This window comes from Neopelma chrysocephalum, unplaced genomic scaffold (assembly GCF_003984885.1).
Source record: "Neopelma chrysocephalum unplaced genomic scaffold, ASM398488v2 Primary Assembly neopelma1_147, whole genome shotgun sequence".
Lineage (NCBI taxonomy): Eukaryota > Metazoa > Chordata > Aves > Passeriformes > Pipridae > Neopelma > Neopelma chrysocephalum.
In genome coordinates, this window is record NW_020897809.1 from 3,615,498 (window position 1) to 3,632,404 (window position 16,907).

The 16,907-nt window shown below is 41.4% G+C and overlaps 1 protein-coding gene across 12 annotated transcripts in view; it reads left to right on the top strand.

Moving 5' to 3' along the window:
• Positions 1-7,337: 7,337 nt before the first annotated feature.
• The window catches only part of CACNA1D (calcium voltage-gated channel subunit alpha1 D), a 171,754-nt gene continuing 162,184 nt past the window's right edge, over positions 7,338-16,907 (top strand). For all 12 annotated transcript variants that reach the window (XM_027701085.1, XM_027701088.1, XM_027701094.1 and 9 more), the window contains exons 1-3: positions 7,338-7,379; positions 9,473-9,791; positions 12,172-12,277. In XM_027701085.1, the coding sequence (XP_027556886.1) occupies positions 7,343-7,379; positions 9,473-9,791; positions 12,172-12,277 (462 nt within the window). In that variant the 5' untranslated portion in view covers positions 7,338-7,342. The remainder of the gene's footprint in view (positions 7,380-9,472; positions 9,792-12,171; positions 12,278-16,907) is intronic.

Consider the following 16,907-nt stretch of genomic DNA (forward strand, 5'->3'; position numbering starts at 1 on the left):
ACAATCCCCAACCCTCTACATAACAAAGCTTATTTCACAAGCACCTTTTGATAATTGCACCTGCTGGCTGAAAAACATAAAGGGAGAGCCCGTTGTGTCCTAAAGGAACTTTGTTATTTGCATCTACTCTATTACTGATTGAAAGCTCCTCTGTTGCCTTGTCTACTACTGGTGTGATCCCTCAGCGCTTTTCTATAGGGATTTGATTCCCTAGTCTATTAAGCTGGTCTTTGTGTTGTCAAGAGCTACACACTAAAGTCTTATGACATGAAAGGATATTTACTTTGCTTCCTTGTTTATGCTTTTGTCCTTTCAAACTCTTTGAACTCCAGTGAAAGCACCGTTGTCAGAGGTTTGACCTGACATGGTTCTGTGTTTTTTTGCATGTCACCATAAAACCAGGAAGAAAAATTCTTGGTTGGGTAGAAATCTGGATATCCTACAGCATTCAGAGAGACAGGGAAAGGAATTTTTGAATAATATAAAACTCATACATGTGTTTAAAAACAAAGGCTGAACATTTATACAAGATGTTAATGTTAAAGCCAAAGATGGGATCTTTACGTGACAGTCCCAGTTCTACCTGGTGAGGCACTTTAAAAATTATTGTCATATCATTTATATTGAGATTATATGACACATCCTCAATTATTTAACTTCAATCCTTTACTCCTGTGAGTAGTGCAGCTCATTGGATCTACTTGTAAGAATGCCAGATTTTAAAGAAAAATTGCTTTAAACTCTTGCTCCAGATGTGAAAATCTAGACTTGCGTTTCACTTCAGTAGCAGTTTACACTTGTTTCCCCCATTCTCTAATGTAGTTACTGGGATTGTCCCCTTGTTCTATAGGCCTGTGATTTTCTTATTATCTGTGGCTCCTGTTTCAGTGTGGGGTGCCTACACCAACAAAGAGACATGACTACATTTTCTCCAGTAGGTACCAATTAGCATAGGGAGGACGGTTTCTTCTTATACTTGTTAGCTCGTATGTACTCTAAAAGTAGTTTGTACCCACTGCTAGACCTACTTATTGTGAAACAGGTAAGGGCAAATCCTGCATGCTTTTGCTGCAGTAGAAAATTGTCTTCCAACAAAATAAATTTGGAATACATTTTGTGTCGTATCCGTAGCTGAATACATAAATTAATTAATTGGGAGAAAAGGTAAATATAAATATTTACCTTTGGTTTCTTGCTGTAAGTGTGGGCTGTCTCACACACTGAAATAGTGCATATTCCTGTAAAAGGAAGAATGGATCATGTGAAACTGTGTCATGATGCAGCCCCAGAACGAAGTAGGACATTTCTTGACCTTGGTGTGCCCAACTGTGCAGCTGTAGTGTTCTTCAAGAGCTGCTTATGACAAGGAATGTAGTAATTTTAAAAATCTATTTGGGAAAGGTTCTACACAGAAATTTGCTAAGTTCAAGTTTCCTGTATCTGCCAAGAGTTTTTTGAATCCCAGGCAATGTGTTGTGTTTAGCAACTGAACAATTTGACCAGTAACTGAGAATTTGATTTCACTCTGTACTCTGCTATATGTAAAACCCCATGAATTTTTTTTTACATATTCCCTAATATCTGTGCCAGTTTGTTAATATTTAATGCAGAGCTAATGAATTTCCCTTGTTCTGGCAAAAGTACTTCCAGATAGCACAGCAGAACAAGTTGGTTTAAAAGCTCTAAGTAAGTTTACATTTGAAAGGACACATTTGGGCTTTATAGCAGAAATCAAAGGGCTCTGTAGGAAGAGCAAGGACTCTTGCCTGAGGGCGTTTTCATTTGGGCTGGGCTCCCCTTGGAAGCAGCAGCCGGGGTAGCTCCCATGGGGTGCGGTGGGAGATGCTCCTGGGGCTGGAATTCCCACTTGATGCTGTGGGACCGGGCCGCCCCCTCTCCCGCTGCCTGGCTCTTGTCTCCCGCAGTCGCCGTGGGAGAGCCCCCACACAGCCGTGTTTGCCTCTCTAAAGTCTGTGCAGTTTTTAGTAGTCTCCCAGCCTCCGGTGCGGGGTTTTGAAACTCCATCACAAGCCACCAGCAGAACATTCTGCAGAAACTGGAGTGTGGCTTGTATTTATAAAAGTTATTTGTTTGCATGAGGCACATGTGCTGATACTGTGAGTCATCCATCCATTTTACTGTGACATTTTCAAGCACAATTATGTGTAGTGGAATTTTTTTGGTAGCTGGCTATGTTGCCCATCTGTGAAATCATCATTCTACCGAGCACTAAAAATAGAGATGAAACTCTTGAGAGAAAATTTTGAATCTACTTAAATGACAGTTTGAAATGTGCTCCTGCAGTCAACAGTTTAAATATTTTCTATCCTAAATATGGATACTCTAAATTTAAGGTGATGTAGTCCTGCTGTCACCACTTCAATTCACCTTGCTAGCACAGTAATACAGTTGGAAATAATTTCTGGCCAGAAACCCAGTCTGGTGCCCACCAAAGCCAAATCTCTTGGGCCCCAAATGACTGAGACTGGCGTAGGCGTGCAAGAGCTCTGGAAGGTGGATAACACATGTGTTGGAAAGGATTTATTAATAACAGGGGATCACTGGAGAAAAATGTGAAGACAGTCCATGATTGTAGATCAGAGGGGAACAGGGACAAGATTATTTCTTGAGTTTTGACTACTAGGAAAGGAAGCTTTGAGATAAAGAACAACAGAATATCCAGTAACTTTTAATTGGCTGTATTTTCAGTCAAAGCAAGTTAGTGAAAGATATGGTAAACACTGAAAATAGCAAAGAACTACAGCTAGGAGAGGGAACTGCTGGAAAAATATGAACTGTGTTGCTGAGTAATAGCATCCTAATTGAAGCCACAGAAAGCCAAGGAATCTAATTAGTCAGGAAAACACATTTCATTACATTCTTAGTAATTTGTTTTGAAAAAGTCCAACTGGATTTTAAATTGAACAGATTTTCAGTATGTTCAGAGCAGATTATATTGTTTATACTTTCATATAGAGACAATTCAAAATCATGTTTGCAGTTGTTCCTTGCTATCTGTGTGCCATTATATAAAGTTGTGCAGAGAGGATGGGAAAATAAATGAGGACTTTTGTTGAGTTGGTAAGCAATACTGGAGAGCATCACCCATTTCTTTAAACCACAGGCAATCTGAGACATACTTGAAGCTGTAGCTCAGCCAAACAAATGAAAAGAGCATTGCCTGTGCACCCTGCTGCCTTCCCTCCTTCTCTCCCTCCTTCTCCCTCCCTCTCGCCCTCCCTGGTTTTGTACAAGTTTTCACAATGAGATTGTTTCCACAAAATGTACAGCTAAGTACTGAAGTAGTGTTACTCACTTCATTTACATTCAGCTCTAAAAAATTTGTAATTTTGGTGAGTTTACATGCAAATGATTACATGGCAAGACCTCAGCGTGGTAGGTTTCTTGTATCTTGAATTTTTTTTCAAGCATTAAATAGGAGAGAAGAAAATCAAAATTATGCTTAGTATTAGTTACTTTGCTCATGCAAATTAATAAAAAAAACTGGTGCAAAACCATAAAAGACTGTTCTTGCAGAGGACACATAAAAATTCAGTGTTCTATCTCTTGGAAGTTCTTTTACCTATTAAATCTCAGGCATGGATATGGTCAATAACACGGACAATTAAGCCTCCCTCTCATCACCTTTATTCTAGAGTGGATTAATGTATTTTAAAATCCACTTATGCATAGTTTTATCTATTTCTGAGTTCCCAGTTAATGAGTTTTCAGAAGTATGCATGTTTTATATTTGTCTATATAAACTACATCCACAATAACAAAGTGCTATTTTAAGTTCTTTAAAGAGCCACCGTTACTTGTAGTGACATCAGAAAGATGATATTCATTGATCTGGCATAAACAATATACAGACATTTAAATTTCATCATGCTCTTTTTTAGATAAAAATTCTAACTCAAACTGTAGCTCTACCACAATTCAGATGAGAAGAATGAAAATAAAGTCTTTAGGCAAGAAAAAGAGGAATGCACCTGAAAATGTATACCAAATTAAAAGGAAATACATAACATGGATGAGAACGAATCCTGCAAGTCCTTGTTTGCAACATAACCACCCCTAATTAAAATATTCCTCCCATGAATAAGGATAGTAATAGTTTAGTATATATTAGCATAGTAATAACTTCAGCTGGACTATTAGAATTAATAATGGATTAACCCGCATGAGTGAGAATCCCTGCCTTGCTAAGGACTAGGCTGGTTCTGTAGCTTCCCATTTTTTATAAAATTACGTATTTGTTACGTAAGTTCCTCCCACATGCATTGCAATTGGATTTATTCTTTCTTCCTGCAATGATCCACTGCACAGGATTGCTCTGCTCCACTCCACAAGTTCGTCGTGGCTGAAGTTTTGGTTTATCCTTCTGCACAGCACCCCGAAATTTCTACTGGGCTCTGCTCCCATAATGTCCATAAGAGGCTGTTTCTTTGGCCGCCTCTTTTCCTTACAGAGAATAAACCCCTGAGAAGCAATAAATGTTATTGAGAGGGAAATGATAATAATTTAGTAGCAAATCTGCAATTAATGTATGATAATATTAAATGTATGTTCTCTCTGTTCTACCATTCTATAACATATAAGGGACGTACACTGAATATGGTGTGGTATAGAGGTATGACAGGTGGGGACATCCATATTTGTTTCTTCACTGAGGAATAGTTGTTTCCATTCAAAATGTCACCACTTATTGTGGTAGCTGGGACACATTCTAAAACATCCACAGGATGCTGGCTATTTCATTCAGGAATGAGTGATATAAAAGTGACAGAAAATTGATATAATTTTAGCAAAATAATTAGACACAAGTTTATAGAAGAAGGGAAAATAGCTGTGCAGAGGAGAATTGATGGCTTCAGTAAGTAGCACTTTTGTGACTAAAGGCTATCAGTGTTCTCAAATACTTTCTCAAAACTTTCTAAAAGGACTTTCTTTTTTAACTCTAATTATGATTTTGAAAATATAGTAGGGAATTTGAACTAGCAATAAAAGGAGAGTTAGCTTTTGAAATATGCACAACCATATGCTGTTGGTTTGGACAAACCACGAATAATTTTTTTCTCTGTTTCATGGTTTTATTGAGAGGCTTATGAAGTTTGGTTTTGAGGAGTATTCGGTAGCTTCCAAATACATATTGCTGTGTACAGTATATTTCAATACATATTCCAAGTACATATTGCTATGGTCCATTGTAAGGATTGGGGGTTAGAAAATAGATTTTAGAGAGGCCAAAATCCAGGAAATTTATGGAAACATTTGCAAGGGGAGCAGCCCTTTTCTGTGTGATGCTTTTTTGCTTGTGTTAAATCCAGGCCTGATTAGACATAATTTTCTCAATAGTGTCTCAGTGCTTAACTTCACAAGCCTTATTTCAAAAAAATGATTTGGATGCTGGAGTCCAGCTTTGCCAAGGTACTGCGTGCTGAGCACATTAGGTGCCTCCTTCAGTGCCTGCAGTGGTTGTTAGGCAACTAGTCTTGATTTAGACACTTTTGAAAATCTACCAAGCATTTTTGACACCTAAATATCTGACTGTTGAGAAAAGAAGTACTTTTGTGGACATTTGAGGCAAGTGCCCAAGTACATAGTAGACTATTTAATCTGGAAACAGCTGCTCTGTAATGACACCTGTGAACAGGGTGTGGTGCCTTCCCAATTAAATCAAATCTGCAACATCTGAGCCCAGCAGGTCAGAAGATTATAAAAGAGGAAGCACTAAACTGCAGGTCAAGAAGTGTTAGTGAGGGATCTTTCTGTGTGGGGTTGCTTTTCAAATCAACGTTGTTGTTAATTTTTTTTTTAATCCTTTAATTAACGAAGGTAAAGCCAAAAGGGGTAGGCTCCACCTAACAGAGAGCTTCTTCTAAAGCTGGAGGCTGAGCATTCTTCACCGAGTCCCTGGAGAATATCAGTGGTATTAAGGTTTTATTGCTCTTCTTCTAATTACTGTCTGTAGATGTTATTTATTATTAATTAGATGGAGGTAGTTGTGGATGAAGTATGGCTCAAAGAGCGGATAGGGACATGAATAAGGAAAGGGATGGTAGAAATGGTTTCACTGAGATGTTTTCTTAACAAAATACTACCTTTGTCAAAGATAAAGGTTCAAACCCTTTGGGTGTGATAGCGGCTTGTTTAAAAATTAATCATGCAATAGTATTTGAAAATATGGGGAAAAGTTCATTGCAGAGAAAACAAACTAATTTTGGAGCATCAGTTCTGTTTTGAATTTGTATGTCTATAATTCTTATTGTATTTCATTGATTACTTTTGTAGTGATTGAAACACTGCCTTGCCATAACTGAAGGCGGCTGTCCCGAGTTTCCTCCTTTGCAGTAGCACCTCACGGCCCCTCAGCCACGTGCATCGATACACGGCACTTCTGGGGTAGTTTCAGCACTAACGAGCAAAACCTTAAACGAATGTTTGAGGGCTCTGCAATGAAAAGTAATGCCAGAATTCATTCATTTCAAAGCCACATGATTTATTTGGGTAAACCATGGAAACCTCGGGGTCAGCTTGGAGTCAGAAAGACGGCATTTCAACAGGTCAGCGGAGAGCTCGGGATTGGGATGGGTAACTGGGGGGTTTCCCTGGAGGTGAGGGCAGAGGGGGCGGGCAGGTGAGCTGTGAGCTGTCTAGAGCGGGGAGAGGGACCTGGTGCCGCGGAAGCTCCTCCCGCACCTGCCCGGGACGGGGACGGAGGGCGCGGCGGGAGCGCAGCCGGCGGCGAGCGGGTTAAGGCGGCGGCGGCGGGCGCGGGTCTATTTGTGGTGCCGGAGCTGCGGGCGGCCCGAGAGCGGCTCCGCGCCCCCGCCCGGCCCGGCCGAGCGGCAGCAGCAGCAGCAGGTGGCGGCGGCAGCAGCGAGGGAGTTAAACCCCGCGGCGGCAGGAGGAGGGGGACTGCGAGCGGGCGGGCGGCGGCAGCAGCGGCAGGAGGAGGGGGACCGAGGCGGAGCGGGCGGCGGCAGGAGGAGGAGGAGGGGGACCGGGGAGCAAGGCAGCAGCGGCAGGAGGGGGACCGAGGAGCAGGCGGCGGCGGCGGCGGCAGCAGCCGGGTTGCTAGGGATGGAGAGATCCCGTGTCACCCGGATGTGAGTGTCATGTTGGCCCAAACTCTGAGGGATTTGGCAGCGGCGAAGCAGCAGCGGCAGGAGGAGGAGGAGCAGCAGCAGCCCCTCGCACGTCTCTAGTCACTACCATGGGGGTCGGGTAGCGGGTGGCGCAGGGGCAGCGCGCACCTGGCTCGGGGTGGGGTTGGGGGGCGTCTCTGCCCTTTTTTGTTTTTTCGTTTTCCTCTCACACATTGGAGAAAGTGAGAAAAATGCACCAGCAGCAGCAGCCCGAGCAGCACCCAGAAGGTAAGAGCCGGGGCGCCCACCAAGGGCAGCGGCGTGCTTGGGGCTGAAGGGAGGGAGGGGGCGGGGGAGGATTTATGAGGGATTTGGAAGTCGGGGATTGGGGGGGATTAGGGAAGGGGTTGAGGATGGGGTAGGTTTGGGATGGGAAAGGAATGAGCGGCTGTGTTCGAGGAGGGACCGGGAAGGGCAGAGGACGAGGAGAAGGCGGGATAAGGTGCTGCTCTCGGCGTGTGACCAACGTGCGAGTGGATTTATGCGCGTCTGTCTCTTGTCCTGGGGCCATTAATACCAGCCGGGAGAGGACACAGCTGGGTCTGCGTTTGCCTCTCACTTGTGTAATTGTGGACGAACCTGCCCGGGGATGCGGCTCCCGGGGGTTGCCCCGCGCCGGGCGGGAGGGCAGCGGGGTCCGAGGGCAGGGCGGCGGGTGCGATGCGCTCGGCCCCTGCCCGGCGGGGCGCACGGGGGCGAGACGCGCGGCTCCGCGGCGCTAATCCGCTCCGCCGACGGGCTCCGGCGCTACCTCAGCCCCCGCTGTTGTTTATAAATGATTCCTCCCTCCTCAATCAGCTGCAAGTTTGTGTTGCCTCCGAGGAAAACGCAGGCACCCGGGCTTTGTTTCCCTTTCGAGCATCCCTTGAAAAAGACGCTGGATGTATAGATAGATGGGTAGGTGGGCGGTTTATTTGCGCCGAGCCACGTTTCATGGCATCCCAAAGGGCAAGCGGAAGGCGGGGGAGATGGCTGTGCCATTGCTTTTATATCTGGAAAAAGAAAAAAGGGGGAGGAGGGTAGAAGGGATGCTTTGGGAAGATGCTGGAGGCAGATTTCCCACCTTTGCCCCCGCGGCGGCTCTGCCCCCCGTGTCACCCAGCTGTTGATGCGCCGCCGCTCGCCGCTGGCCAGCGCTCGCCGCGCCGGTGCCGCTCCCCGCGGCAGCTCCGTGGGCGCCCCGCCGTGACCCCCCCACTCCCCGCCGCCATCCCGGGGAGCCATCTTATGGCTCCCGCCTCCCCTCGCCCCCGGAGCGGGGGACGGGCCGGCCTCGGCCGCATCCACGCGCCTTCCCGGCGCTCCCGTGGTCCGTTCCCCCCGTCTAGAGCAGGAGGGCTCTGTCTCCCGTGCCTCTCCTCGACGAGCAGCGATCGCCTGGGAGCTGTTTTCCTCCCCTGCCGGGGTAGATCCGTTTCACAGTCATCCCGCCTGCCAGCCCGGATTCCCGACACGTATATTGTGCCGTTCCTCCATTTTTTTCCCCACCCAGGCATCTTCAAGTTTTGAATCTCACTCAGGAGCCTCTCCTTCCTACAGGTGCATGTAGGAGTAGACTGTTGCGCTAGTCAAAGAGCTCGCGAGGAAGGATCCTTGCGAGGAGGTGGTGTTTTGCCTCTTTGCTGTCATCTGTATAAAGAGGACTCGATTATTATTTGGAAGGTGCAGTTTATTTTTAAAATCCTTGTGAAAAAGCAAAACCAAACTCTGTCCTTTAACAGTGGGTTCACGTTTGTAATTTTCTAGTGTGAAAGATAGCAGAGTTTTATGAACATTTTCATCACAGACAACGTTGGATTTTTGCTTGTAGGAGGCATCCACGCATTTTTCTTTGAGAATGCAAAACAAGGCAAGATTTAACTTGCTTACAGGACTTCCCCCCCACACCCCACCCCTCCTTGCTGGTTGGTCTTAATTGAACAATGTGTATGAATTTTAAGCTACTACACTTTTTGACCAAAATGAATTGAGATAGTAGTAAATACTAAGGTGCTACAGCAAAGTTGATCTTCAGGAGTAGGTATGTTTTCCTGAAAAAAAAACATGAGGGCAGAAAAGCTGCCATCCAGTTAGGAAAAGAAGTGTTAAGTGGAAGAACCAAAATAAGAAGTGTAATACTTGTGTCTTGATGCTTACATTAAACTTGAAGTTATAATACTGATTCCTGAGCACAGTTGCATCTACCACAGCACAAGTGTGTGCATATGTCTGTGCCTGTGTGTCCAGTGGAAGCAACACACTGTCAAGAGGCAGTCAGAAATATTGGGACCCGTTCTAGCGTAAAAAATTATAACCAAGTACCTTTTTCTCTTGTCCCACAGAGGTGAACTATGCAAGTAGCACCAGAATTCCTCTCCCTGGTGACGGACCAGCTTTTCAGTCAAACAGTTCAGCACCATCCAAGCAAACTGTTCTATCTTGGCAAGCTGCAATCGATGCTGCTAGACAAGCAAAGGCTGCCCAAAACATGAGTACCACCACAGCCCAGCCTGTAGGATCTCTGTCCCAAAGAAAACGCCAGCAATATGCCAAGAGCAAAAAACAGGGTAATACATCTAATAGTCGGCCACCCCGTGCCCTTTTCTGTTTATCCCTCAACAACCCAATACGAAGAGCCTGCATTAGTCTAGTAGAATGGAAGTATCCTTTGCTGCAGTTTACTTTTTTTGTAATTCTCTTATGTTTTCTGAATGTATTGAGGGTTTTTTTTTTCTACAACATCTCTTAGAACATTACAACTAACACAGTAGTTCACTTGCACGTCTGGGTAACTGTCAGTGTTGATGGTAGTCAATTTTGCTTCAATTACTGTTAAAGATGGCCTTTTGTGTCATAAAGACACAATATCATTTTACTGACTTGAGTAGCTCAGTCAGAGAAAACCTCTAAGCTGTTCTTTTTTTTTTTTTCTTGAGAGGAGATGGGAGAACATTTTCAAGCTTACATTATATTCCAGCAAATCTCTGTATTGCATTTTTCACCCTTCCAAACAAGGTTGAATGGCTGTGAGTGTATCTAGCAGTGTTAACTGGGAGATTACTGAAGATGTCAAACCTGTGTCTTCCATGTTGCAGTTTGGTATATTGCCATTAGGGCAAATGGGTCAGATATAGAAATCTTTATAAAGAGATTGTTTTTCCAGGTACTAAATGTAGGAAGATTTTTACTTAAGCCAAGGAATCACTCTAAGTACACACAAGTGTCTAAAATATATTGATCTTCTGAGCTTTTACAACATATGTCTACCTCCAAACGTATTTGGAAGCATGTACATCTAGAGAGGAGATCAGAGATAGTGGCCTGTATTCATCATAACCTGTATGCTGAGAAGGGTTGCTTTTTCTTTAGTTCAGTGGTTGTGATGTGGAAATATGTGGATTTCTCTGGCAGAACTGAGAGCATGTTGATTTGGTATGTTATTTAATTACCAAGAAGAGGTTTGAAATAGAAAATAGTTTTGCCAAGGTACCAGGAGAAAAATGTTAGCCTATTAGCCATGGCAACATCCCTGTAATGGGAAACAGCTGTTCAAGAGAGTAGATTACTGAGGTAAAACTCATTTTGTTACTATAAACAGAACAGCCAACCTGGCAATAAGAGCTGTTACTCATTTATAGGGTTTTGTTTTTCAATTCTTTGAACAGAATTCAATTGTAAATTAAAGATAGCGAAATGGATTCTTCTTTCATTTAAACTGGTAGAAGTCCAAGTAATTTCGGTAAATTGGCCTCTCCTTGGCTAAGGTCAGGTAAATGAAATTACTATGGATCTAGAGTGGAATAACTCAGCGAGAATTTGTCCCAGTAGCACCACATCATAAAACAGGGTTGTCAGTCTTGTGCTGGTATGAATTGCTCACTTCAGTCTGGAAAATGCTGAGTGTTAAGACATGTGTTATAACTTTATTTTGTACACAGTATAGCAGCTGTTGATGTTGATAGGCTTTGTAGACATAAACTTGGCCCTTAAGGTGACAAACATTTTATAGACCAACAAAGAAAATTTAGCAAATCTTCCCCCAATCTTTTATGGACCTCTTGTGGAAACATATCAAGAAGTTATGCATCAAATATAGGAAAGGATGCAAAAAATCATAGCTGAGGTCCAAAGTACTTCCTTTCCAAAATTCCACAAACAGGTTCATCTGGGTGCTTTTATGTTTGTAGTTAAAAGAAAACGATGAAATACTTTGGGATAAAGGAGAATTAATGATAAACTGAAGGGTGAACTTCATAGGCATGAATTTTAAGAAATATTTTTTCTTCTGGAGACAAAAAGTATCTCCAGGTTTCTACTCCTGTCATCCAGATACATGATAAAAAGCATAGCTGCAGTTCTTACTGTTGTCAGTGTGAAAGCCTGAAGCCTCTCCTCATGCATGGCTACCAAGCCAGTCATGATGTTCTGTTCTTCACTGTACTCACCTAAACTTTGATCTGTCCTGACCAAAGCAAAATTATTCAGGAATCCAGCTGTTGGAGACATGAAGGGGCTCAGAATTTCCCTGCCTTGACTGTACAGCTTCCCAGGGCTCATACAGGGGAATAGTTGTGGTTTTTCTGGCACTCTTTCTCATATCCTGCTATGAACTATATCCCAAATTATTTTCCTCCTTTGGGCAAACATATTTCTATTTAATATTAATGGGACCTTTGTAAGTATCTGAGGACAGAACAGCTCCATGATTATTCCTTGCCCATCATGATGACCCACATATTGATTTAAGAGTGGGTAATTATATTCATCTTTGGAATTTAATATAAAGTGCTCTGTGGCAGCATGAGTAATAGTTTTCACTCTTTTCAAAAGGAAGAGGACGTTGGAAGATCATTGTGATGGAAAAATCATATGGTGTATATATAGTGCTATAACTAAAGGTGATGAAGTGTTTGTCATAGTTATCAGTCAAAAGATTGCCTTAAAGTAAGACTTGTTTTACAATTGTTGATACTGAAAGGAGAACTAGACTTAAAAGTTTGTAGATACTCACAATTCATGAATTCCTTAACAGATTTTCCAGACCATTTGACATATTTATACTACTGTCTATTTTTGCCAATTGTGTGGCCTTAGCTGTTTACATCCCATTCCCAGAAGATGATTCTAATTCAACTAATCATAATTTGGTAAGTAATCTTGAATTTTAATTTTGTGTTTGTTTGTTATGCTTTTAATTTGGTGGTTGTGATTAGCTGCTAGTATTTGAGACTGCATTAAGTAGAGGTACTTTCAGTTAAAAAAATTAATATATAATGATACGACAAAATGTATATGGAATTGTTCTGTTTTTTTCCTCCAGTATTAGGGTGTGCTCCCTTATGTAAAATGAGATTTTTCAGCAGTGAAATCCTTTGGAGGGAAATGTACATTAATATTATGCTGTGTACATGTGTATATTTGTCTGGTATAAAACCTTTAATTTGTGTTTTTATTGCTTATATTGATTAAATATATTTACTAGCTGTTATTGTTGCTGACACTTGTTTCAGATCTTCTGAAGGTTTGCTGCCTTTCCTAGTTTGTTGTCTAGTCTGTTTTCAGTTTTTAATGATGGTGTTTGGCTATGTATTTTCCTTGATATTTTAGTTTTTAATGAGAGGATGGTGGGAAATTGTACATTCATGTATTTTAAAGTGATAGGAACATCAGTGTGAGTTTTCAGAGTGGTCACTGCTGATATAAGTGATCTTTAAAAAAGGGATGGTACTGCAGTAAGTGTATCTGGAGATGTATTTCTTCCATTGAAAATAGTATATTAGTGTTGTGCTCGAAAATATATAATGGAAATTAATTTTTCTAGATTCTCTATTAAAACTTATAAAGGCTATCACACTCAAGGGTAATATTGAATTACATTGCAGTAATTTAATTGTTTATAATAAACTCCATCTTGAAATAGTAGAGTTCAGTGGTCCTGTGCACTCAAAACCTGCATGTGACTTTTTTTGGAGAGGAGGGTCATGAAATAAAGAATTGAATACCAGTAAGTGGGTAATTTTGGATTAATTTACCTGGAAAATTGGGGTTTATATGAGGTATTCTATTTTATGAACACCTTTGCGTAATTTGTGATATTTGGACGCTTCTTTATTTTCCTAAAAGTAATTCTTCTGTATGTATGACCCATTTCATGTATTTTTTTTATTTATCAAAATAAAGCAAATATGGACAATACAAATTGCTGATGAAAGGCAGAATAATTCAGGTCAATGTAAAGGAGTTATGCAGCTGTGTATCAAGCCAACCAACAGTCTTTCTCTCTCCTTTTTTTTTTTTCCTCTGAGAAATTCAGGGCACAAATCTCCATAACTGTCAATCCACCAAGAGATCCTCTAATAACTAATTTCATAAGGCATTACATGAAAAGGGTAAAGCAGTTACTTGTGTCAGAGGCTAATCATTTTGAGAAAATGTTTTTAGCACTAAATTTTTTAGGTTCATGTCTGGTATTTCTGACCCAATTTCAAGTCTACAATATGCTAGTATTTAGAACAAAATCGACATCTTCATCCCTGATGATTTTTTGGTTTTTTTTTATCTACTGTGGCCATGTTAGCCTAAGCAAAAATAAAATTCTGTGGCTTTTTTTTTCTTGCTAATAAAAGGTCCTTAATCCTTACTCATTTTAAATAGAAGGGTTCTTGAATATGACCAGTGTTCACTTGGCCACTTTAGTTATCTCAAATTGTCACTTAAATTTGCATCCTGTTTATACTGAAGTTGAGTTGTTCCACTGTGTTTGCTCAAATAATTTATACTGACAATGTATTTGAGTGGTGGAGTAGAGTTAAGTCCAGTAAGGGAACACACAGATACACCCTGTGTGCCCCATCTAATAAAACAAATAGTTCTGGAATGAGCAGCATTGGCTTTTCTTACAGCTAAGGTTCTCTATTATGAAATACATTAACCAGCAATCTAGATTCACGTCTCTCCCTCCTCACTGACCATTTTCCTAGTGTAGACCCATTTATTTGTTACTGTGGATTCAAGTGTGCTGTGAGGGAATATTACAGAAGAGCTGAGTTAGAAGTCTTCAGGCTTGTTTGGGAATGTGCTGGAGCATTTCCTGGTGCCTGATGTATATGTGTGTTTGAGAAAGAGGGCTGTCTTATAGTGGAAGCAGAGATTAATCTGTTAATGATGTTCAGATATTTTTGTGATATAGATCCAAAGAATAGACCAAATCTTAAAAATCACTGTTGAATGTTATAGGTTTGGTAGGATTTTAGTCCCCTGCATGTAGACATGTGTCTTTCCTGAGCCTTACACTTCCAGTTTGATCTTGCTAGGAGACTACTCTACTCTGGCTTTAATTCAAGTTCATCTTCATACATTTTAGTTTGCATATGGATGTTATATCTAGGGCTTGGTTCTCAGGGAATAAATCAGTGTTGCTTCATTGAATTGAATAGATTAATTGCTTTCCATCAGCTGGCTGAACTGGCTCATATTTTTTTCATTTGTAAACAGAAAAATGAAGTATTTATGCATGTGGGGTTTGTCTGTGAATACAAAATATACATAATTTGTAATCAGCCATGGAAAGAGGAAGCAATAGTACAAGAGAGCAAAAACCAGTGGAACACTTGAGTGGAAAGTAGGAATGGAAACTTTTCCAGTTTTTCTTGGGCTAGTGAGAAAGGCTCTTTGCGTATGGGGCAATTTGAGCAGGTGAAGTGTTCATTCCTTATGGCTCTGGGAAGTCTGCAGTGGCAACCACAATGCAAGGGTGCATGTGTAGAGTAGATGTTCAGTCCTCTCTGTGGTGGTGGTGGGATGTTGGAAGGCAGCTTTTGTTTGATGGAATTTGCAAGACTTGTAAGAGAAACCTGAGATGTGATTTCTGACTCTGTCTTCACCTGTGACTGAGGCAGTGAAACACTGACTGTGTGTCAACCACCCAACTGCTGGTTGGGCTGTGAGCGAGCCCTGGCCTTGCTTTGTCATTAAGGTTTCAACATGTGGTGTCTGACCAACACAGTTGTATGTTGCAGTAGTAATGGCAAAATAAATTGTATCACAGAATAACAAAAAAATTGAACAAACATTTTAAGAAACAGGTCTATGTGTCTTAAGAGAAATAGCAAATCAAATGTATGCATATTTATGTATTTCTTAACAATAGGCTGTATCTTGGGTATCATTCTTGAAAGTGAGTCAATTTTTGCTCCTAATTATCTTAAGATAAAGGTCTGTGAGAGAGTTCCACAGCTTGTTTTTAGAACAGTAGACAGTTTATAGACTACTGACAGTGCAAGCCAAGTGTAAGGATGGTACAACTGTATTTCTGTGTTGGTCACTTGTCTTTGCTGATCTATGAGTTGTCATTACTGATGTTTTTGTGATGGAGCCAGCTGCATGCTATGAGATAATGATGGTAATTTAGGGAAGTGAGAAGTTTTTTCCATATATTGGTGACTAAATTAAGAGGGTGGTAACCACAGATGATGTAGGATAGGAGTCCCTTTCATTATCACTTTTTTTTTGCATGTCTTTTTGTCTGAGTAGAGAAGCTTTGATTTCTGTTTTGCCTTTTTGCCATTCTCTGAGAGCAGAAGGTGCACTACAGAGATCTTCTTGCTCAGGGCATTCCTGGTCATACTTCTTCTCTCTGAAGAGTTGTGGGTGATACAAAACAATGCATTCAAATGAAGCAAAAGTGCAGGATTAAATAAAGCTTGACCACTTGCCAAATGTTCTCAGTTTTATCTAATCCTTTGTCTGAAACACCTTCATGTGTCTCTGATGTGTTCCAGGACAGGCAGGAGGAAGGAATCTTCTTTTCTGAATTTTGAATGGAGTAGTGGGTTTGTGTTCTGCATAGTGCAGTACAGACTGATGAACTTTAAAAACAGTTACTGAACTTGATTCTGAATTCTACTTCATTAACGATTAGGTCCCTAATTGGTGAAGGTACTTACACAAGTAGGTCCAGTTCTTCTGCAACTAGATGGGTGAAACTAGTATTGAACTGGAGAAGTTATTTTTCTCTTAGAGTGAGCAGGGGCAGCGTGCTTTGGGATAGAATCCTCATTAGCTCACTATTTCATATTTTAATGTAGTTTCTTTAGAAGTTTCAGCTGATCTGAACTTTCCATGCTTGAAAGCTCTCTTTTTGGAAGTGTTTCTTGTCTGAACTTGATAAGAAGCAGTTTCTGTCAGAAAGGGTTTCCTGTATATATCTTTCTTCTGTTTCTGCTGTATTTTCCTTCCCCCCTTCTCCCCCCCCATCTGTGGTATGTTATTTCCCTTCATGTCTTTTGTCTTTAACTTCTCACTCATTTCTTTCCTGTTGTCTTTTGTCTCTACCCTCTGGCTTCCCTCCGCATTTACTCTTCTGTTTGTCATTTTGTGCAGAATGATTTGCTCTATCTAGCTTTCCCACCTCAATTTTTCTTTCTGGTATCATCCTGCTGTATCATGTTCTGTTCTCCTGTGCTTTGCCTCCTGCTGCCTTTCCCATCAGCCTGACTGGCACTGGGCTTCTTATTTTTTACCATGTGCAGCCAGACTGGCATAATACAAGTCTGGATTTTGGCTGTGATCAAGACATTGTTGGTTGTTCCTTTTTCTTTCCTTTTTTTTCAATAAGTAAATGTGATCAATAAGATGGCATCCAAGCATATGGATTTATGAAAGCTATGCCCCTGAAGTTTGAGTCTGCTTGGTGTGTACTGCAGCTCTTGTGACTAGACCCTGAAGGTTTTCAGTGGTGACACTGTTCTACTTGAGAAGATTGACAGCCTGTGCATT